Here is a 21,544-nt window from a genome sequence, read left to right as displayed (position 1 = left end):
GTAGACCTGTTTCACCAATAGGCGAATTGCAATGGGTCCAGGTTGGCTGGTAGGCTGGAGCTGATGCATGCCAATGACCAACCTCTCAAAGCACTTCATGATGGTGGATGTCAGAGCCACTGGTCGGTAGTCATTGAGGCATGTTACCTTTCTCAATGTCACATATAAATTAAGTATAAGCATGACAACCAATGCAAGATTTTACAAGAGACTATCAAAGATTATGTAATAGATTCATAGAGAGATACAGCATGGAAACAGGCCCTATGGCCCAGCAAGTCCGTACTGATTGCCAACCACCCATTTGCACTAATCCTATCTAAACTCATTTCATCTTCCCATCAACTCCTCACAGCTTCCACCACTCACCTACACACCAGGGACAAATTATAGTGACCAATTAACTTACCCACCCACATATTTGTGGAAGGAAACCAGAGCACCACTGGAGAAAATAAATGCATTCGTAGGGAGAAAGTGCTAATTTCATATGGACAGCGCCCAAGGCCACAATTAAACCTGGATCACTGGTGCTGTAAGGCAGCAACTCAACCAGCTGCACACTGTGCTGCCATTAGTATCTTTACTTCATTAACAATGTTAAATATGCTTGACTTAATTTTATTTTTTATTGGAATATTTAATATTTTAAGAGACTTTCAATATTTGTGAATGATGAAGACTCTCATTAAAATTCAATTCCATTGTGAGCTGACGCTGCTGGTAAGCTAATGGATGGGTCTCAAAGCATGTGGAGGGCTGCATGCTGACTGCATTCAAGCAAAAGGAAAATGCCTTACTTCCACCTTGTCCCACCTATCTCTAGTGGTCTCTCTACATATCGTTGGTTGGTAGAGTGTTCCAATGCCACAAGGGCTCTGGTCCAGCCACTAGGGCCTTGACTTGGCTAAGCAATGGGCCTATCATTTGTTATATGTAGGTATTCTGCATGACTAATAATGGCAAGGAAGCACTTCCGGTAAAAATTGCACACCAATTGATCTCTTCATCGCTTATCACTCAGAAGTCCAGTGGATCAGTCAAATTTCTTGGCCCATGGTTGAAAGAGTGATGTAAAATACTGCAAAACATCACACAAATACAGATGAGCCCCATGTCCCAGAGGCATTTCATTCCTAGAAAATGATCCGTATCATTATTTTCCATAACATGAAGCTATTTCATCTGTGCATGCATCAAGAAATGCGAATTTAAAAAAAAATAAAGTTTATTATCTATTTACTCTTTCTCTACACAAATTTCACGAGAGTGAACTTTATTCTGTATCTCAAATTTTTGGGTGCTGGTTTGTGAATTCTGCAGGGGCAAATTTCCGTAACCCAGACGGCTATAACGGTGGGGGGGGGGGCTGGCAGAGAGGGGTCACCTGTCTGCACAATAGGCAATCACCCCAGTCCACAGTTCATTTCAAGCTGCCCTTTTTAACTCTAAGTGATTTTGAACATAAGCTCATCTTCGCGATCACTTACAGGAGCATGTTCCCATGTGTACAGGGAATCAGTATTGTCCTCAGCTTGATCGCAAGTTGCCAAGTTTTGTCCTGAACTCTCTTTACTTTTATCGTACAAAAATCACACCTGTGACAATTTGCATGGCACAGCTTCCCCTTTAATTATACCACCTTTATCTTGCTTGTGGTAAGTCCATGAAAAGTCCACAGAAATGTTATTCTGTTTGACGTTTGACTATTAGCACAAGAAAAAACGTTTTGATGGGACAAAATCCAAGTCTATCAGCATTCTGAAGAATTGGTGAATGAATTTTACTTCAGTGAAGATTTTGATGTCAGGACAAAATCCAGATTTGGTAGGGCTAGGAATGTGTTGTCTTGTAAACCTTATTGATACACACCGCACAGAAGCTCAGAGAAGAACACAGATAATCAAATTCCAACTGCACTTGGTTTGTATTCGTACGAGTTGCTTCTTCAGCATTTCCTTTCCGTTCACAACCTATGTGGAATGTTCATTTCAGAGTCCTTTGTTTCCTCATGGCATACTGGGATAAAAATGCTGGCCAATCTTGGTCAGTGTTGTTTACCATGAGTTAAATGCACATCTGCTGGAAATTGACTATATCCCCATAAAAGTACACCTTCAGAAGAAGGGACATCCTCTGAAAATCAAGTTTCTTTCTCCTGGACCACTTCCTGGATGTCACTTGAACATGGCAGAAGCATCAAGATAAAAGTGTTTTAAGTGTTCATAATTCACATAAATCTGACATCAGGTCAACATGAATAACTGTTAACTGCATGTGCAATTTGCAAATTAATTCTGTCACCAGTTAACTGCCAGATTCCCATCTCCCCACCTCTGACAGCCAAGTACCCTAGGACTCCTGATGCAGGATCTCGACCTGAAACATCAACCATTCTTCTGCTTCTACTGATGCTGCATGACTTGCTGCTTCCTCCAGCAGTATTTATTTTGCTCCAGATAACAGCATCTGTAATCTTTTGTCTCTCTACTCTGGCACTCCAGTGATGTCCAGTGCCACCTCCTCTGTACATATAAATTGAAAGAAGATGAAAGACTATCTCTGGTTCTCCAATGTTCTCTCATTTTCTATGCTCCTTATCTCTGCAAGCCACAAAAGACTCGAGTGGTATTAGTGGCTCACAGTGAACAATTATGAGAAAGAAGCATAGCATTTTGTAAAGCTGATGTATGTCAGTGTTGTAGGGGAGAAATGAATATATGCAGAAGGGCATGCACAACACAGTTACTGGAGTAGGCTTAATAAAGCAGAGTCTGGATTTTGGACTGATATGCATTGTGGTGAACTTGCAACAATGTTGACCTTTCCTATTCTGCAAAGATCAGTAATCTGTTTTTGTACTGAATCAACAACTGCAGCACCATGCTTTTTCTGCTGACTTCATTGGCAATCTCTGGCCATGTCCTCTCTATTTCACAAACAGGGAAGAATATCACACTGTGGATCATTGCAATGCTCTGCATCAAATCCACCCACATCCCATTAAATGAGGTGCAGTCTTTGAACATCTCTACTCCATTCTGACAATACCTTTTATGTTCTCCCAAAACAAACATCTGTCAAGCTGTCTGAACATAGAAACATAGAAAAACCTACAGCACAATTCAGGCCCTTCGGCCCACAAAGCTGTGCCAAACATGTCCCTGCCCTAGAAATTACTAGGCTACCCATAGCCCTCTATTTTTCTTGTACTTATCCAACAGTCCCTTAAAAGACCCTATCATATCCGCCTCCACCACCGTTGCCGGCAGCCTTTTCCACACACTCACCATTCTCTGAGTAAAAAAACTTACCCCTGACATCTTCTCTTATACCTACTCCCCAGCACCTTAAACCTATGTCCTCTTGTGGCCACCATTTCAGCCCTGGGGAAAAGCCTCTGACTATCCACCTGATCAATGCCTCTCATCATCTTATGTACCTCTATCAGGTCCCCCCTCATCCTCCTTCGCTCCAAGGAGAAAAGGCAGAGTTCCTTCAACCTGCTTTCATAAGGCATGCTCCGCATTCCAGCAGCATCCTTGTAAATCTCCTCTACACCCTCTCTATGGCTTCTAGATCTTTCCTGTAGTGAGGCGACCAGAACTGAGCACAGTACTCCAAGTGGGGTCTGACCAGGGTCCTATATAGCTGCAACAATACCTCCCAGCTCCTAAATTCAATTCCACGATTGATGAAGGACAATACACCATATGCTTTCTTAACCACAGAGTCAACCTGCGTAGCCGCTTTGAGCGTCCTATGGACTCGGACCCCAAGATCCCTCTGAACCTCCACACTGCCAAGAGTCCTACCATTAATACTATATTCTGTCATCATATTTGACCTACCAAAATGAACCACTTCACACTTATCTGAGTTGAACTGCATCTGCCACTCCTCAGTCCAACTTTGCATCCTATCTATGTCCCACTGTAACCTCTGACAGGCCTCTATACTATCCACAACACATCCAACCTTTGTGTCATCCGCAAACTTACTAACCCATCCCTTCACTTCCTCATCCAGGTCATTTATAAAAATCACAAAGAGTAAGGGTCCCAGAACAAATCCCTGAGGTACACCACTGGTCACCGACCCCCATGCAGAATACGACCCTTCAACAACCACTCTTTGCCTCCTGTGAGCCAGCCAGTTCTGGATCCACATTGCAATGTCCCCTTGGATCCCATGCCTCCTTACTTTCTCAATAAACCTTGCATGGGGTACCTTATCAAATGCCTTGCTGAAATCCATATACACCACAGCTACTGCTTTTCCTTCATCGATGTGTTTAGTCACAATCTCAAAGAATTCAATCAGGCTCGTAAGGCAGGACCTGCCCTTGACAGAGCCATGTTGACTATTCTTAATCATATTATACCTCTCCAGATGTTCATAAATCCTGCCTCTCAGGATCTTCTCCATCAGCTTACCAACCACTGAGGTAAGACTCACCGGTCTATAATTTCCTGGGCTATCTTTACTCCCTTTCTTGAACAAAGGAACAACATCCTCAACCCTCCAATCTTCTGGAACCTCTCGTTTCCATCGATGATGCAAAGATCATCGTCAGAGGCTCCGCAATCTCCTCCCTCGCCTCCCACATCAGCCTGGGGTACATCCCATCTGGCTCTGGCGACTTATCCAACTTGATGCTTTCCAAAAGTTCCAGCACCTCCTCTTTCCTAATATCTACATGCTCAAGATTTTCAGCCTGCTGCAAGTCCACACTACAATCACCCAGATCTTTTTCCGTACTGAATACTGGTATAAAGTATTCATTACATACCTCCGCTATTTCTTCTGGATCCATACACACTTTCTCACTGCTGCACTTGATAGGCCCTATTCTTTCGCATCTTATACAATTGCTCTTCACATACTTGTAGAATGCCTTCGGGTTTTCCTTAATCCTGCCCACCAAGGCTTTCTCATGTCCCCTCCTGGCTCTCCTAATTTCCTTCTTAAGCTCCTTCCTGTTAGCCTTATACTCTTCCAGATCTCTAACATTACCTAGCTCTCTGTACCTTTTGTAAGCTTTTCTTTTCCTTTTGACTATATTTATTATAGCCTTTGTACACCACCTTTCCTGTATCCTCTCGTGACTCCCCTGTCTCATTGGAACATGCCTATGCAGAACTCCACACAAATATCCCTTGAATATTTGCCACATTTCTTCTGTACTTTTCCCTGAGAATATCTGTTCCCAATTCAATCTTCCAATTTGCTGCCTGAGAGCTTCATAATTCCCTTTACTCCAAGTAAATGCCTTTCTAGTCTGTCTGTTCCTATCTCTCTCCAGTGCTATCGTAAAGGAGATAGAATTATGATCACTATCACCAAAATGCTCACCCACTGAGAGGTCTGACACCTGACCAGGTTTATTTCCCAATACCAAATCAAGCACAGCCTCTCCTCTTGTAGGCCTACCTACATATTGTGTCAAGAATCCTTCCTGAACACACTTAACAAACTCCACCCCATCTAAACCCCTCACTGTCTGGAGATGCCAATTGAATTTTGGGAAATTAAAATCTCCCATCACAACAACTCTGTTACTCTCACACCTTTCTAGGATCTGCTTCCCTATCTGCTCCTCAATATCCCTGTTACTATTGGGCAGCCTATAAAAAAACACCCAGTAAAGTTATTGACCCTTTCCTGTTCCTAACCTCCGCCCACAGACTCCGTAGACAGTCCCCCCTTTTCTGCAGCCGTGACGCTATCTCTGATCAACAGTGCCACTCCCCCACCTCTTTTGCTTCCCTCCCTGTCCTTTCTGAAACATCTAAAACCCGGCACTTGAAGCAACTGTTCCAGTCACTGAGCATTCCAAGTCTCTGTAATGGCCACCACATCGTAGTTCCAAGTATTTATCCAAGCTCCAAGCTCATCCGCCTTGTTCACAATACCCCTTGCATTAAAATAGACACATCTCAAACCGGTCTGAGCACGTCCCTTCTCTATCACCTGCCTATCCTCCCTCTCGTACTTACTATTAGCTTTCTCTATTTGCGAGCCAAACACCTCTTCCCCAGTCTCTCCAGTTCCGATCCCACCCCCCCAACAAATCTAGTTTAAACTCCTCCCAGTAGCGTTAGCAAACCTCCTCGCCAGGATATTAGTCCCCCTGGGATTCAAGTGCAACCCGTCCTCTTTGTACAGGTCATACCTGCCCCAAAAGAGGCCCCAATGATCCAGAAATCTGAATCCCTGCCCCTTACTCCAATCCCTCAGTCACACATTTAACCTCCTCCTCATTCTATTCCTATACCCCCTGTCACTTGGCACAGGCAGTATTCCTGAAATTACTACCTTTGAGGTCCCGCTTCTCAACTTCCTTCCTAACTCCCTATAGTCATTTTTCAGGACCCCATCCCTTTTCCTACCTATGTCGCTGGTACCAATATGTACCACGACCTCTGGCTGTTCTCCCTCCCTCTGCAGGATATCTTGGACGCGATCTGAAACATCCCGGACCCTGGCACCTGGGAGGCAAACTACCTTCCCAGTTTCTCTCCTGTGTCCACAGAATCGCCTGTCCACCCACCTAATTATAGAGTCCCCTATCACCACTGCCCTCCTCTCTCCTTCCCTACCCTTCTGAGCCACAGGATCGGACTCTGTGCCAGAGACACTGCCACTGTTGCTTCCCCCAGGTAGGCTGTCTCCCCCGACAGTGCTAAAGCAGGAGTACTTATTGTCAAGGGGTACATTTGTACCCCTTGACGTGCTCAGACCGGTTTGAGATGCGTCTATTTTAATGCAAGGATTATTGTGAACAAGGCGGATGAGCTTAGAGTTTGGATAAATACTTGGAGCTACGATGTTGTGGCCATTACAGAGACTTGGATGGCTCAGGGACTGGAATGGTTGCCTTGACTGAGGTTTATTTTTAAGCGTGAGAATTGGTAATGCAGATCATTGTTAAGTCTACTCACACCAATTGATAAAAAATGATGGAAACGCAATAATTGAGTTAAAGTGCAAACACTTTGCACTTATTTCCAAAGCTCAAGTGCACTACCAAACATTTTGCATCCCACTCCCACTGTATTAAGAAATTAATGTCCAGGCCCATGGTGTCACAGGGCTCTATTCTTTTCTTTGCAGGAGAATTATGCAGGTGGGTGGCTCATTATTACAGCAGTCACTACTGCTGCCTCAAAGCTCCAGGGTTCAGTCCTGACCTCTGTTGCCATCTGTGTGGAGTTTGTAATCATGTGGGTTTCCCACTTCACCTCCTCCCCATGCTCTGATTTCCACCCACATCCCAAAGATGTGCTGGTTGGTTGGTTAATTGGCTCCTGTAAATCAGATAGGTGATATATTTCAAAGTAAAGATGGTGTGCAACTTGGACAGGAACCCTTAGTTGGTGGTGTTCTCATATACCTGGTGCCCTGGTTCTTCATGGTAATAGACTTGAAGATTTGGGATATCAAGAGTCTAGACAAGTAATTCAGTGCGTTTTGTAGGTGGCACACACCACAACCACTGTACACCTGTCATGGAGGGAATGAATGTTTTCGGTGGCTGATGGATGTCAATTGAGTGGGCTGTTTTGTCCTGGATGTGGCAAGCTTTTTCATTGTTGTTGGAACTTCACTCATCCAGGCAAGGAGAGAGGATTCCATCACATTCCCGACTTAAGCCTTATAGATGGTGGAAAGCCCTTAGGGAATCAGGAAGTGAGTTACTCACTGCAGGATACCCAACCTCTGACCTGCTCTTGTTGCCACCATAATTATATGGCTGGTCCAGTTGAGGTTCTGGTCAATGGTGACCACAGGATATTGATGGTGGGTGACTCAGCAACCATTGAATGTCAAGGATAGATGTTTAGTCTCTCTTTTGTTGGAAATGATCATTGCCTGGAACTTTTGTGGTGTGAATGTTATTTTCCTCTTGTCAGCCAATGCCTGAATGTTGTCTAGGGCTTGCTGAAAGCTAACATGAGCTGCTTCATTTGCAGAGGAGTTGCAATCATCCATAAACATCCTCACTTCATTTCCTATCCTGGAAGGAATGGCATTGATGAAGCAGCTGAAAATGGTTGGGTCTAGGACTCTGAGAAACTCCTGTAATAATAATGTGGGGGTGGGATGATTGACATCCAACAACCACAACTATCTTCCTTTGTGAAATATATGACTCCAGCCACATTTGGTCAATTGTTGATGTGATGTTAAGGGTTGTCACTGTCACCTCACCTTTTAGAATTCACCTCTTTGCTCCATGTTAGGACAAAGGCTGTGATGGTCTAGAGTCAAACGATCCTGTGAAACCCAAGCTAAGCACTGGTGACAGGAGGTTAATAGTGACTATGTGCTACTAGATAGCATTGTAAACAACATCTTCCATTGCTTAGCTGATGATTGAGGGTGAACCGATTGGGCATAGTCATATTTCATTTCTCCTGCTTTTGTGTAAACAGGACAGTTCTGGGCAATTTTACACATTGTCAGGCAGATGCCATTGTTGGCTAGAGTAACAGTTAACTCTGGAGCAAAGAGAACTGCAGCTAGGATGTTGTCTGGTCCAGTTTTTGTTGTATCCAGTGCTCTCAGCCATGTGATATCATGTGGAATGAATCAAGTTCACTGGAGATTGGGCTCCAAGATGGTTGGGATTTCAGGAAGAAGCCAAAATGAACCATCTATTTGGCACATGATTGTGGAATGCTTCAGCTTTTCCTTTTGCACTCTGAACTTCTTTACCATGTTGAAACTACTATTTAATTTAATAGTTACTTTGTCATGTCATGCTGCTTTCAACTTCTATTTTGACTTTGCTGCTTTTTATTAAAACCTAACATAATTCCAATATCAACAACTGCAGCAAGGCAAGTATTTTTGTCTTGTTTATAATAAGCTATATTGGAGAATTCTGAACTCTTTACCTGGCATCCAAGCTGTCTACATCTTCAGAAAAATGTCTGAAATACAGTATGACAATAAGGCAATATACTAATTGTACATTATTCTGAAGACTTGATTCAAAACTCATTCTTCGACACATCAGTTAAATATTTGTTTGAAGTCATCTTAAAATGGAAACCTTAGAACTCCTGATGCAGATTTTAAAAGAAAATCAAACAATGGTCTTGATTTTCAACATGAATGGCAAATGAAAATTGGCTTATGTTTCACATTTTTTTTTTACAACTACATACATTACATTTTCATGAATTAACCAATCATACAACAGGAAGATTTTTTCTGGATTATCTTCATAATTCATTCTTTGAATATTTGTTAATTACCTGTCAGCAAACTTAAGTTGTTGATTGATCTCCTCTAGCTGAGATTTATATTTTGCATTGAGATTCTGGAACTCCTGCAGGACAGAAGCCTTTAAGTCAGGATAGGGGCATTTCAAATGATGTACATCCTCAGGAATCTCATCAAGATGAGAGGGAATTTCTTCCTGATGATATGGAAAAACATGAATAGTTACATTTTTGGCAGATTTTTTCCCTTGTAATCAGGCCCATGCCTAATAATACATGAAATAAAATCATTATTGTGAAATAAGGAAAGAACTTGTCAGTACAGATTGAAAAATTGCAGATCTCTACCAAATCAGTAACAATTTCTGGTAAATGTTTCAGAACAGCCTGAAGTACACTTGCACAGTTATATTTGCATATTAATAAGAATTTCAATATTTCCCATTTTGTATTGAATGCTGATGTTCACTCCACTTGTTCAACCTTGGTGAGTTCTAAACTAAAGACTTCCATGATGTCACAGAGACTGAGGCTTTACTGGTTAAATTTTTAATATACAAATTTGCAGATGATACAGAAGTTGGTGGCATTGTGAATAGTGTAGAAGATTGCCAAGGGATACAGCGGGACATAGATCAGTTGCAAATATGGGCAGAGAAATGGCAGATGGAGTTTAATTTGGTCAAGCGCGAGGTGTTGCACTTTGGGAAATCAAATCTAAAGAGACAGTACACACTTAATAGCAGGACCCTTAACAATGTTGATGTACAGAGGGATCTTAGGGTCAACATCCATTGCTCACTGAAAGTGGCTGCACAAGTTGATTGGATGGTAAAGAAGACATATGGAATGCTTGCCTTTATTTGTCGAAACAGTGAGTTCAAGAGTCAGGAAGTTATGTTACAGCTTTATAAAACTCTGGTTAGGCCGCATCTGGAGTATTGCATTCAATTCGGGTTGCCCCATTATAGGAAGAATGTGGAGGCTTTGGAAAGGATGCAGATGATGTGCAGGATGCTGCCTGGATTAGAGGGCAAGTGCTATAAGGAGAGGTTGGACAAACCTGGGTTGTTTTCTCTGGCTTGGCAGAGGCTGAGGGGAGATCTGATTGAGGTTTGTAAGATTATGAGAGACATAGATAGAGTAGACAGCCAGTATCTTTCTCCCTGGGTCAAAATGTCTAATATGAGAGGGCATGCATTTAAGGTGAGAGGGGGTAAATTCAAAGGAGATGTGCAGGCAAGTTTTTTTTACATAGGGAGTGGTGGATTCCTGGAATGCACTGCCAGGGTTGGTAGAGGAAGCAAATACAACAGAGGCATTTAAGAAGCTCTGAGATAGGCACATGAGTTTTCAGGGAATGGAGGGATATGAACATTATGTAGGCAGAAGGGATTAGTTTAGTTTAGTTTGATATTTCATTACTAGTTTAATTAGTTTGGCACAACATTGTGGGCTGAAGGGCCTGTTCCTGTACTGTACTGTTCTGTATTCTATGAATTTCAGCAAAGCCATTTTAATACCAGTTTCTGCAGGTTTTTTGTTTCTTTACTCAGGATTAGTAACAGACCAGGCATGGAATATTCGAAAATAAATAAAAAGAATCAAATATTGGCTGTAAGAAAGAAAATAACCCGATAATTTTCTACTTAGTTAAACGAAAGAGGGGATTGCAGGCAGTTTCTTCTCTGAGGAGGTAATGCACAACCTCAAAGATCCTCTTGAAATCGCTATAGGAATTTGAGGTACAAGAAAATGTAATTCCAGACATGTTAGTGCAATTTCTCCAACTAAACATTGCGAGGATTTGCACATTATAGATGGTTTCATAAAGAGAATTTCACTGCCGCATGCAAAGCCTTTGTCAAAGCTGTACAATGGTGCTGCAGGTATTGCAGGTATCTCATAGCTCCAACAAACTGGGTTCAATTCTGACCTCTGGTACTGTCTGCACAGAGTTTTCAGCTTCTCCCTGTGTCCTTGTTTGTTTCCCCTGAACGCTCTGGTGTCCCTCCAAACCTCAAAGATGTATTAGTTGGTAGATTAATTGGCTATTGTAAATTACCCTAATGTAGTTGGATGTTGGGAAAATAAGGGCAGTGTTAATGTGCATGTCTAAAAGAATAGATTCCAAGGAAATATGTGGGGGAATGGGATTGCTCAGTGAGCCAGAATAAACCTTATGGGTTGAATGGCCTCTTACGCCATAAGGAAATCTGAAACATTATCTATCTGGTCAAATTCATTTGTAGTTCTCAGGAAGTTGCTGGTGAAAATAATTGGCAATTGTAACGATATTCAATGTCAAAGAAAAATGGTGAAACTTCCACCTGACAACAATGCTCAATTTTGTCATTGCCAGACACTAAAGTGCTTCATTGCTAACTTGCCAAATATCATTCAGAGTCCAAATGTTAACAAGGTGCTGATACATTTGAACATGGGCTGCCTCAATGTACCAGCTTCTGGAGCGGGATCCTCAGCTGAACCATAAGACGACTAAGTATGCCCTGACAACATATCCAGACAGTGTACCTTTGTCACCATCTACCACTTGATCTTCCTCTTCTCCTTACACAGTGGGCAGGGGCTGTGTTCTCATTGTGGTAAGATTATGATTGATGCAGCCAAATGTAACAAAATGAGAGACCCCCCCGGAGAAAATTGTAGGGTGTTCCCTGAGAGATCCAGACAACAGAATCTCAATTTGAAGATCTCAGTTATAGTTTCCACCATGGTTCTCTTGGTCCTAAGACTATGGTTATAATTCCATTCTCCAGCACTATTAGGTGCCCAAGAAGGAGTGGAGCTATGGATAGAGATGAAAGCTTTCATCCCCAAATAGCCATGGCACAACAGCAGTAATATGGTCAATGTTGCTGATATCTTTAGGATAAAAGAGTCATACGAGCTTCCTGTATGCACGACAGTGACATTAGAATGCATTGCTGAGTTCATACACCATCTACACATTCAGGATCTGCAGAAGTCCAAAAATCTATGATAGCATTCCATTGCAATATCTTGTGGGTGCTGCACTTTTGGACATGTGTTTTTGACCAAGAGATTTCTCTGGTGAATCTAAAAGATTCCAGGGCACGATTTTGAAGAAGCAGAATTATTCAAAGCACACAGGGCAGTATTTATTCCTCAACCGATATTACTAAATAAAGCAGATTATTTAGTTATTATCATATTGTTGTTTGTGGGAGCTTGCTGAATACAAATTGTTGCCAGGTTTCATATACTACAACAGTTAAGGCAATTCAAAGGTAGTCCACTGGCAGTCAAGACCGAGACTGATAAATGCTTGTTCACTAAGGGAGTCAAGGAATACAGCAGGAAATTGGAGTTGATGTAGAAACTCAACTATCATCATAGTGAATGGTGAGGCAGGTACATGAGGCAGGATGGCTTACTCTTGCTCTTATTTCCTTTGTTCCTACATTGCTAACCATTTACAAACATATTTTCATTTTGTTTCTCCTCAATTCTTCAGCACTTTCAACCATTATAACGCTTTGTTAATTACATAGTGAAACAATTTAAATTCATTTACATCTTGGGAGTGGCCATTTTGTGAAGGTTATGAATCGAAGTGCTGCTGTTGAGGTCAGTACTTCACATCCGTATTCACCAAGAAGGAGGACGTGGAATTGTGTGCAGTTCTGGTCGCCATGCCATAGGAAGGATTTGATTAAGCTCGAGAGAGTGCAGAAAAGATTCACAAGGATGTTGCCAGGTCTGGAGGGCTTGAGTTATAAGAAGAGACTGGATCGGCAGGGACTGTTTTCCCGAGAACAAAGGAGCTGAGGGGTGACCTTATGGAGGTTTATAAAATCATGAACGGGCATAGATAAGGTGGATGGTCACGATCTTTTCTCCAGGGTAGAGGAGTCTAAAACTGGAGAACATAGGTTTAAATTGAGAGGAAAAAGATTTAAAGGGGATTTGACAGAAAAGTTTTTCACAAAGAGGATAATGGGTACATGGAACAAGCTGCCAGAGGAAGTGGTAGAGGTGGGTACAATTACAACATTTAAAAAACATATGGACAGGTACGTGGATAGGAAAGGTTTAGTGGGATATGGGCCAAATGCAGGCAAGTGGGACTAGCTCAGGTAGACACCTTGGTCAGCATAGACAAGTTGGGCTGAAGGGCCTGATTCCATGCCTTTTAACCCTATGACTCTATCTACTAGTCGCAGGCCTCCAATCTGAAAAACAAACCACCCTCTGTCTCCTACCACCAAGCCAATTTTGTATCCAATTGGCTAACTCCCCAGGCTTCTACGTGTTTTAACTTTCCAGACCTTGTCAAAGGCCTTGCTGAAGTCCACTTAGACAAAATTTATAGCCCCTGCCCTCATAATACCTCGTAGATAACTGCAGGCCTGTGAGCTTTGCATCAGTGATACAGAAATCATGAGAGAAAATCTGAAGGGATAACATTTGTGTACATTTGGATAGGAAGAGCCTGATTAGAGATAGTCAGCATATCCTATATTATTAATTTGATTGAACTTTATGAAGAAGTAACTTAGAAGACTAATGAAGACCGGATAGTAGATGCCGTCTACATGGACTTTAATAAAGCATTTGACAAGGTCCCATGTGATAGGCTTGTCCAGAAGGTTAAAGCACATGGGATTCATTGCAAGCTGGCTAATTCAATCCAAAGTTGGCTTGGTGATGAGAGGTAGAGGGTGGTGGTGAATAGATACTTTTCTGATTGGAAGTCTGTGACCAGTGGTGCACTGCAGGGATCAATGTCGTGAATCTCACTGTTCATGATATATATTAATGGTTTGGATGTGAATATATGAGATATGGTTAATGTGGAAGTTGGTGGTGTTGTGGATAATGAGGAAGGTTGTCTAAGGTTACAGCAGGATATAAATCAGATGGAAAGTAGGTGAAGCATTGGCAGATGGAATTTAATTACAACGAGTGTAAGGTGATGCATTTTGGGAAGCCATATATAGGTAGGACCTGTACATTAAATGGTAGAGCACTAAGGAATGTTGTTGAACAGAGGAATCTTGGGGTTCAAGTCAATAGTTCCTTGAGAGTGGCAACGCAGGTTAAATTGGTGGTGAAAAAAGCATATGGCATGCTTGCCTTCATAGGTCAGGGCTTTGAATATAAATGTTGGGATGTTGGGATGTTTTGTTGCAACTTAAAAAAATACTGATTAGACCAAACATGGAGTATCATGTGCAGTTTTGGTCACCACACTATAGGAAGGATGTGGTTGCACTGGAGGAAGTGCAGAGGAAATTCACCAGGATATTGCCTTGATTGGAGGGCTTTAGTTATAAGGAGAGATTAAGGTCTGGATTTGTTTTCCCTGAAGCGCTGAAGCGAAGGAAGCTGAGGGGTGACCTGATTGAGGTATATAAATTATGAGAAGCATAGACAGGGTAGACAGTCAGCATCTTTTTCCCACAATAGGGCTATCAAAAACAAGAGAACATAGGTTTAAGGTGAGAGGAAGGAGTTGTAAAGGAGATTTGAGGTGCAAGATTTTTTTTTTTACACACACAGAGTGGTTGATATCTAGAACTCGCTGCCAAAGGTGGTGGTGGAGTCAGATACAATCACTACATTTAAAAGACATTTAGACAGGCAATCAAATAGGCAAGGCATAGAAGGATACAGCCTTAATGCAGGCAAATAGGTGTTCTGGTCCAACCAAGTAGACATCATAGCCAAGAAAGCTCACCAGCGCCTCTACTTCCTCAGGAGGCTTAAGAAGTTTGGTGTGTCCCCTTTGACCCTCACCAATTTTTATTGATGCACTATAGAAAGCAACCTATCCGGATGCATCACAGCTTGGTATGGCAACTGCTCCACTGTGACTGCTGTGGACACAGCTCAGCGCATCACGGAAACCAGCCTCCCCACCATGGATTCTGTCTATACTTCTCGCTGCCTCGGTAAAGCAGCCAACGTAATCAAAGACCCCACCCACCCTGGACATTCTCTGGTCTCCCCCCTTCCAACAGGCAGAAGATACAAAAGCCTGAAAGCATATATCATCAGGCTCAAGGACAGTTTCTACCACACTGTTATAAGACTATTAAACGATAAAATGGACTCTTGACCTCACAATCTACCTCATTATGGCCTTGTACCTTATTGTATGTCTGCACTGCACTTTCCCTGTAACTGTAACACTATTCTGCATTCTATTGTTGTTTTCCCTTGTACTACCTCAACACACCGTTTTAATGAAATGATCTGTATGGATGGCATGCAAAACAAAGTTTTTCACCATACCTCGGTACATATGACTATAATAAACCAATTTACAATTGGTGTACATGAGCAAGAAAATCAGCATGAATGTGGTGGGCCAGAGGGCTGTTTCTGTGCTATACAATTCTATGACTCCATGACTCTGTCATCAACCATTTCTGCAGCTCCTCAAATACATATTGGCAATGACAGAGGAAAACTGCCTCTAAATGTTCTGGATCTGCAAGGACCCAGTTGCAAAGATGTGTCATCCACCAAAACAATGATGTGCATAACAAAACATCACTTTACGTCAAGTTCTCTACAACTCTTCTGATATTGAAAAGGTCTAATTCTGAACTCTAAATGATAGATAAAGGTAGCTTTTTGCAACTTTATAATCAGAAAATATACTTTGCTCTTTTTTTTTTATTTTTTCAAAAAATCATTTACCTCCAATTCAATATTTTTGATTTCCTCTTCCAAGGTCTGTCTCTCTTGTTCAAGCTTGTCTGTTATGGCCTTCTGTTGTTCTTTCACATATGCCACCTAATTTCATGGAAACAGTGGGAACATTGTGTTTCTTAACATACTTGTGCAAATACTATAAGAATATTAAGTATAAAAGATGTTACCTTCCCCTCAGGATAATGTAAAATATAATACTCTATACTAAATTTAGTGAACTTGGTAAAGTTTTGCCTGACACTGATGACTTCTTCATTATTAAGTAGCTCTTAGGGCAAACATAATAGGCCAAAAATTGTTAAACTTGGCCTTGCATGTTTACGTTTTAACAATTGTTATGTGCTAACTTGCAGTTTATGCAACTTGATAATAGTCTATCGGGGAAATGAGGCATTTGGGACTGAGTGAATAAGGCAAGCAATTTTGCATTTCTCCTCTAACAGTCAGATTATGGATTGTGAAATTAATAGCACAGAAGCAAATATAAATTGGAATGAGCGAATTCAATATCAAAACAGGTAGAGAAGCATAGAAACACAACCACCACCAAACTCCTTTTTAGGTTAAAGCATGATCATCAACTCTGAAGAATCTCTCTACACTGACAAAAAGCAATGTTACGTTGAGGTGAAAGAACCAATTAAAGGTTCTAACGTGCACTGGTGGCAAAATGTGTGTATCTGAAGGATTGGCAATGTCAAAGGAATCAATAAGAGAGTCCTTGAGGGATATAGTCACCATATAGTCATCAATTAACCTACTTACATTATGGGTAAGTATGCCCTCTTCATTGGTGATACTGTCATCTCCAAGACTACTTCACCTTTTTACCACACTAGATGTGTACAACATTGGCCCTGTATCTTAATGCCACATTTGAGTACAAGTAATTAACTCAAATATATAGCATTAAATATGTAGCATTATTCTATTGCAAGAATATGGTTTTTCAGTATCAGTTAAGACAGATACAAAAGCTAGACATTAATGGAAACAAGTATATAAGTGCAATAGGTTAAACATAAAGTTAGGTATAAATAATTTCATGTCTTGTCAACAAATTTCAAATAACAAGAAGATTTAAGTGGAAACAAAGTCAAATTAAATATTTTCATACCTCTTGTAATATCTGACTGGAATTAAATCCATCCTTTTGGGAGCTTTGCTGCAAAGTATAATGCTGCATTTCAATTTGTTTTTGTTTCAAGTCTTTCTTTAATTGTTGGATGGGATCTACTGTAGCTATCTTAAAGGCTTCTTGGTCTCTCCACAATAATACGCCTTGAGTCGGACAAAAAAAATCACAATGTACTGTATCTACCATATAATGATTTTTCTTTAGAAGGTTGAGATCATACAATGTCAGTTTAACACATAAAAGTTTAAACATAAAATAAAACATATTTATTTGGTGTCTTAAGCCCTCTAAGTTGTACTGTATCAACCCATATTAAGGTATCAACAAAAGGAACAATTCAAATGTGTTTAAAGCATCTAAAACTCCACCAAATGCACATTTAAAAAGTAAAACAGACTGATTTCAATTTCCAGCCTCAGCCAAGTATCACGTACATAGAGGTTTCAAGACAAATTACAACAAAATAAGGGAGGGGAGTTATTTTAACTGGGCAGTGTTCAAGCAGAATGAATCTTTCCTCCACTCCAAACCTAACCCATCTCCACCTCCCAAATCCCCGCACCCGCTGCTACATTGAGCTGTAGGTGGTTCCACTTCCCAGATCTGACTTACAATCAACTAGTTGGACATGTGCAAATTCAAGCAGGAAGGGGCAGGTAGTGGCAGATGAAGGTTGGTTGGTCCAAAACTCAAGTCACTCCTGGGAAGGGAGTGGAATGGGAGAGAGGCATTTGGACAGATATAATTTCTGGAGATGGAGAAGCTTGGGATAGCAGAGTCAGACTTCCTTTTTTAGCTAGCCCACACAATTCTGGCTAAAATGCCATTGGGTTCCTCTTTATAATCATTGACGCAACATTTATATACATTACAACCAGTCTGCTAATGTCGGTTCCACATCCACCTAACAAAGACACCCTAGTTATGGTAATAAAGGCAGAAAATACTGAAAATATTCAGCTAACTCTCATATTTTCCATATTGGCCATGTCCCGATCACCCAAGGTATCTCAATAAAAATATGAAAATCTGAAAGAAAAATACTGCAGATGCTGGAAATCCGAATTGAAGACAGAAAATGTCTTAAGTACTTCTACTCAGATGAAGCCTACAATGCTTGCAAAGCTTAGTGCACTCTCAACATATTTTGCTCTGTTCATGATGAAGAAAAATTATATCTTCTGCCTTGATTATAGTCTTGATATAATGGTGGATCCAAACTGGAAGATGTCATTGATATTATCTGAAGTGGCTAAGTAGCACACAAAATGATTGCCAAATGCAGTGATGTTGTGTCTGCAGTAGGTGATGTGGCTCAGTGTAACACAGCACTAACCCTTCAGATCCAGAAAAGTCTCCCCAGACCACTGAAGACAATACAGCTGTTTGTGAGGCAGCCAAACATAGTCTGGCAACAACACAATCTTCTTCTCAGCTGACAGTATTACATTATTACAGTCAGAAAACAAGAAGCACAGAAGTTGACTGTATAGTGGATAAATCCTTTAAAATACCACCAGTGAATGCATGTTAATGCTACTCATTATGTTACCGTTAAGTATTAAAGTTCAGAACTAATGTGGACCAATTTAAAGAAAGGAGTCCTCTAACAACAGTGGAATCAGAATCTGAATGTTATACTATACTAAAAGTTTTAAATTGTTAAATCCAGTGCTGTAATGTTCTATGTTCTGGCATGCACTCTGCATAACAATGGAGCAGCCTGTTCCCATATGGAAGCTGGAATATTCTGATAAATTCTATCTGCCCTTTTGGATACTTAAGCATCATTTACAGGAACATTAAGGTCAGCTGCCCTGTAAGATACGAACATTGTTGTGGATGCCTCTCAGCCAGCTTGAGTAAAATCTGTGGTCCTGCACAATACTCTGTTGATCTTTTACATCCCTCAGAATAGTACACCCCAGATCATTGATGTCAGAATTTTCACAGCAATGTTAATGCCATATAAGTTTATGTCACCTTACCATTCCCATTTTAAAGGTACAAGACCAAGAACTGCCAAAGGGAAGTAAACAAATTCAGAATTTTTCTCCACCTTACTAACTAATTGCAACCAAGCTTGATCCAGTTTTCACTTGACACTTGCGCAAACCAGCTTCATTTTCCACACATGCTTTTAGGGGTAGTAGTTGTCTTCCAGAATCTTACTCAAATGATTGTCTTTCATAAATGAAGTTTGGCACTTTACTGTACACAAAGACTATAATTTGTACTTGGATTTAGGTAAAGCTGGAAGGCTGCACTTAATGCCCAAAATGAGTTATTACCTCAAGTCAATCCGATATTGCAGGCTGGAGACACGCTGAAGCCTGGTCAAGTTGGTGGGCAGGTTCCTTTCCATTCAGGACTGTGGTGTGTAAACTTCATTTGTTAACTAGTTCTGAAACTGATGTTCTAACTTTCCAGGTGCTAGTTCACAAATCATTCACTCTTTCTCAGGGACGATTAAGGAAATTAAAGCATTTTAACATCTACTGAGTAAGAGAAATTGAATATATGACAATCAGAGGGCAGTGAAAGGGACACTCTGGTCAGTTTTGCTTATCTATCCATAACATAAGATTGCTGAGCCATTACCAGAATAAGCACTTTGTTTTCAGACCTCAAAAAAAAGAGGTAGATACACAAAAGTGAACTTACAGGATTTTACTGGGCTTCAGCAACTTATACCATTTTTTAAGCTGCTACACAAGTTTTTCACTACAATTTCAGTGATAGATTAGAAGTCTCACCGAATTTCAAAATAGCCACTATTTTCCTAGTTCGAGAGATTTCCACAAACAAAATTAATGATATGCAGATAATACACACCATATTTTTTCATTTCAAAATGGAATTCATTTTCATTGCTTCCACCTTCAAGGAAGGTCTGAAGATGCAATTCTAACTTTTCCCTATTAATAGAACAAATATTGAAAGTTTAATTTAGTCATTTAAATTGTAGCACTTGTCCCGTTATTAATTAATAAGATAAAACAAAGATAACAAAAAATAGAGAAATTTCTAAACTGTAAATAAGAGGGGAAGAGAACTATATAAAGGAGCTAGGGGAGAAATAGCAAGGTGGCCAGAATAAAGATTTTGAAAATATTAGAAAAAATTGAGCAGAACAGAGGACTAAACAAGAATTTCAAATGCTTAAATACTCCATTGGTTGAAAATAAATAACAAGGTTTGGTGGGGGGGAAGGGGGAGGTGGGGAAATGATATAAAAAAGGTGAAGGGTACAGATGAAATGTAAAATGAGGCTCCAGTTAACCATGAGTAGATTTGTACAAGAGCTGAGATATTTTAAGTCAATTCAGTGGAAAACAAAAAGAGTCAAAGACAACACAAGCAGAACTTCATATAGGATAAATTGTGGCAAGCAGAAGCAAATTTGATGTGCACATTGAATGGTGCTCACTGCAGAGAAATCAAATCCAAATTTATATCAGCTTCATTGACTATACAAGTGAGTTCAGGACAGAGCTAGCCAGTACTTTATAAGTGGAAAAAACAGGAAGTACTTATAAAAAACCTCATCAAGGTAGCAGTCCATCTTTAAATATTTTAAAACCAATTCATTTATCTTAAATGGAATCAGCATCAAGAAAGCAATTAAGTTCATTCAAAACCAAGATTAATGAATTTCTGGATATTAAGGGAATCAGTGGATATGAGGTTAATGCAGGAAAAACAGTGTTGAAGGATCAACCGTGATCTTAATGAATGCAGACACGAAAGGCCACATGACCTATTCTTATTCCTACTTTTTAATGTTCAAATTTTCTTTGTTGGTAACCAATATGTACCCTGCATAAATGCATCCAAAATCTGTATTTGATGCTGTCAGTTGAGAAAAAAAATTACTTAGAGCACACAGAGAATGCAAAATCTTCTTTGAGTTGTGCTATGGAATATTTTATGACCATCCTAAAGGGAAGATAAGACCTTTGTTTTAGATTTCAACATTTCATCCAAGAAAAGTGGGCAGAAATTGGAACATGCTTCAAAATGTGTTAAAGTATTATAGTTAAGTCAATACCAACTTTGCCAAATGGTCCTAGGTGAAATCTACTCAGGACAAATCCTACAGGATTATGTATGGTAGAATAGGCCTTACAACAGTTTATTAAAACTGCCTCATTACCCATTACCTGATCCAAGATAGCCTGTTCCTGGTTGGCTTCATAACATATTACTCTAGGAAACTATCCTGAATTCACTCTATGAACTTGTTCTCATATCTACCATTTTCAACTTGATTACACCCAACTACATGAAGATTGAAGACTCCCATAATTATTGCACTGTTCTTTTTACAAGCTCCCGTTAATTATTGATTTATACCCCCTCCTAGCTACCATTTTCAACTTGATTAAGCCCATCTACATGAAATTAAATTCTGCCATAAGTATTGCATTATTCTTTTGACATGTTCCCATTAATTGTTGATTTA

At 40.4% G+C, this 21,544-nt stretch overlaps 1 protein-coding gene across 2 annotated transcripts in view; it reads right to left on the bottom strand.

Moving 5' to 3' along the window:
- Nucleotides 1-21,544, bottom strand: part of LOC127570085 (coiled-coil domain-containing protein 148-like) — an 86,400-nt gene that overhangs the window by 29,420 nt on the left and 35,436 nt on the right. Inside the window, exons 5-9 of one of the 2 annotated variants that reach the window (XM_052015365.1) lie at nt 19,915-19,997; nt 17,059-17,222; nt 15,927-16,022; nt 9,267-9,430; nt 8,904-8,939 (exon numbers count right to left, since the gene is read on the bottom strand). In XM_052015365.1, the coding sequence (XP_051871325.1) occupies nt 8,904-8,939; nt 9,267-9,430; nt 15,927-16,022; nt 17,059-17,222; nt 19,915-19,997 (543 nt within the window). The remainder of the gene's footprint in view (nt 1-8,903; nt 8,940-9,266; nt 9,431-15,926; nt 16,023-17,058; nt 17,223-19,914; nt 19,998-21,544) is intronic. The other variant, XM_052015374.1, reaches the window with a different exon arrangement.

Source organism: Pristis pectinata, chromosome 1, assembly GCF_009764475.1.
Source record: "Pristis pectinata isolate sPriPec2 chromosome 1, sPriPec2.1.pri, whole genome shotgun sequence".
In the NCBI taxonomy this organism is placed as follows: Eukaryota; Metazoa; Chordata; class Chondrichthyes; order Rhinopristiformes; family Pristidae; genus Pristis; species Pristis pectinata.
The sequence above is the reverse complement of the archived record's forward strand: the minus strand, read 5'-3'. Positions and strand labels throughout refer to the sequence as shown.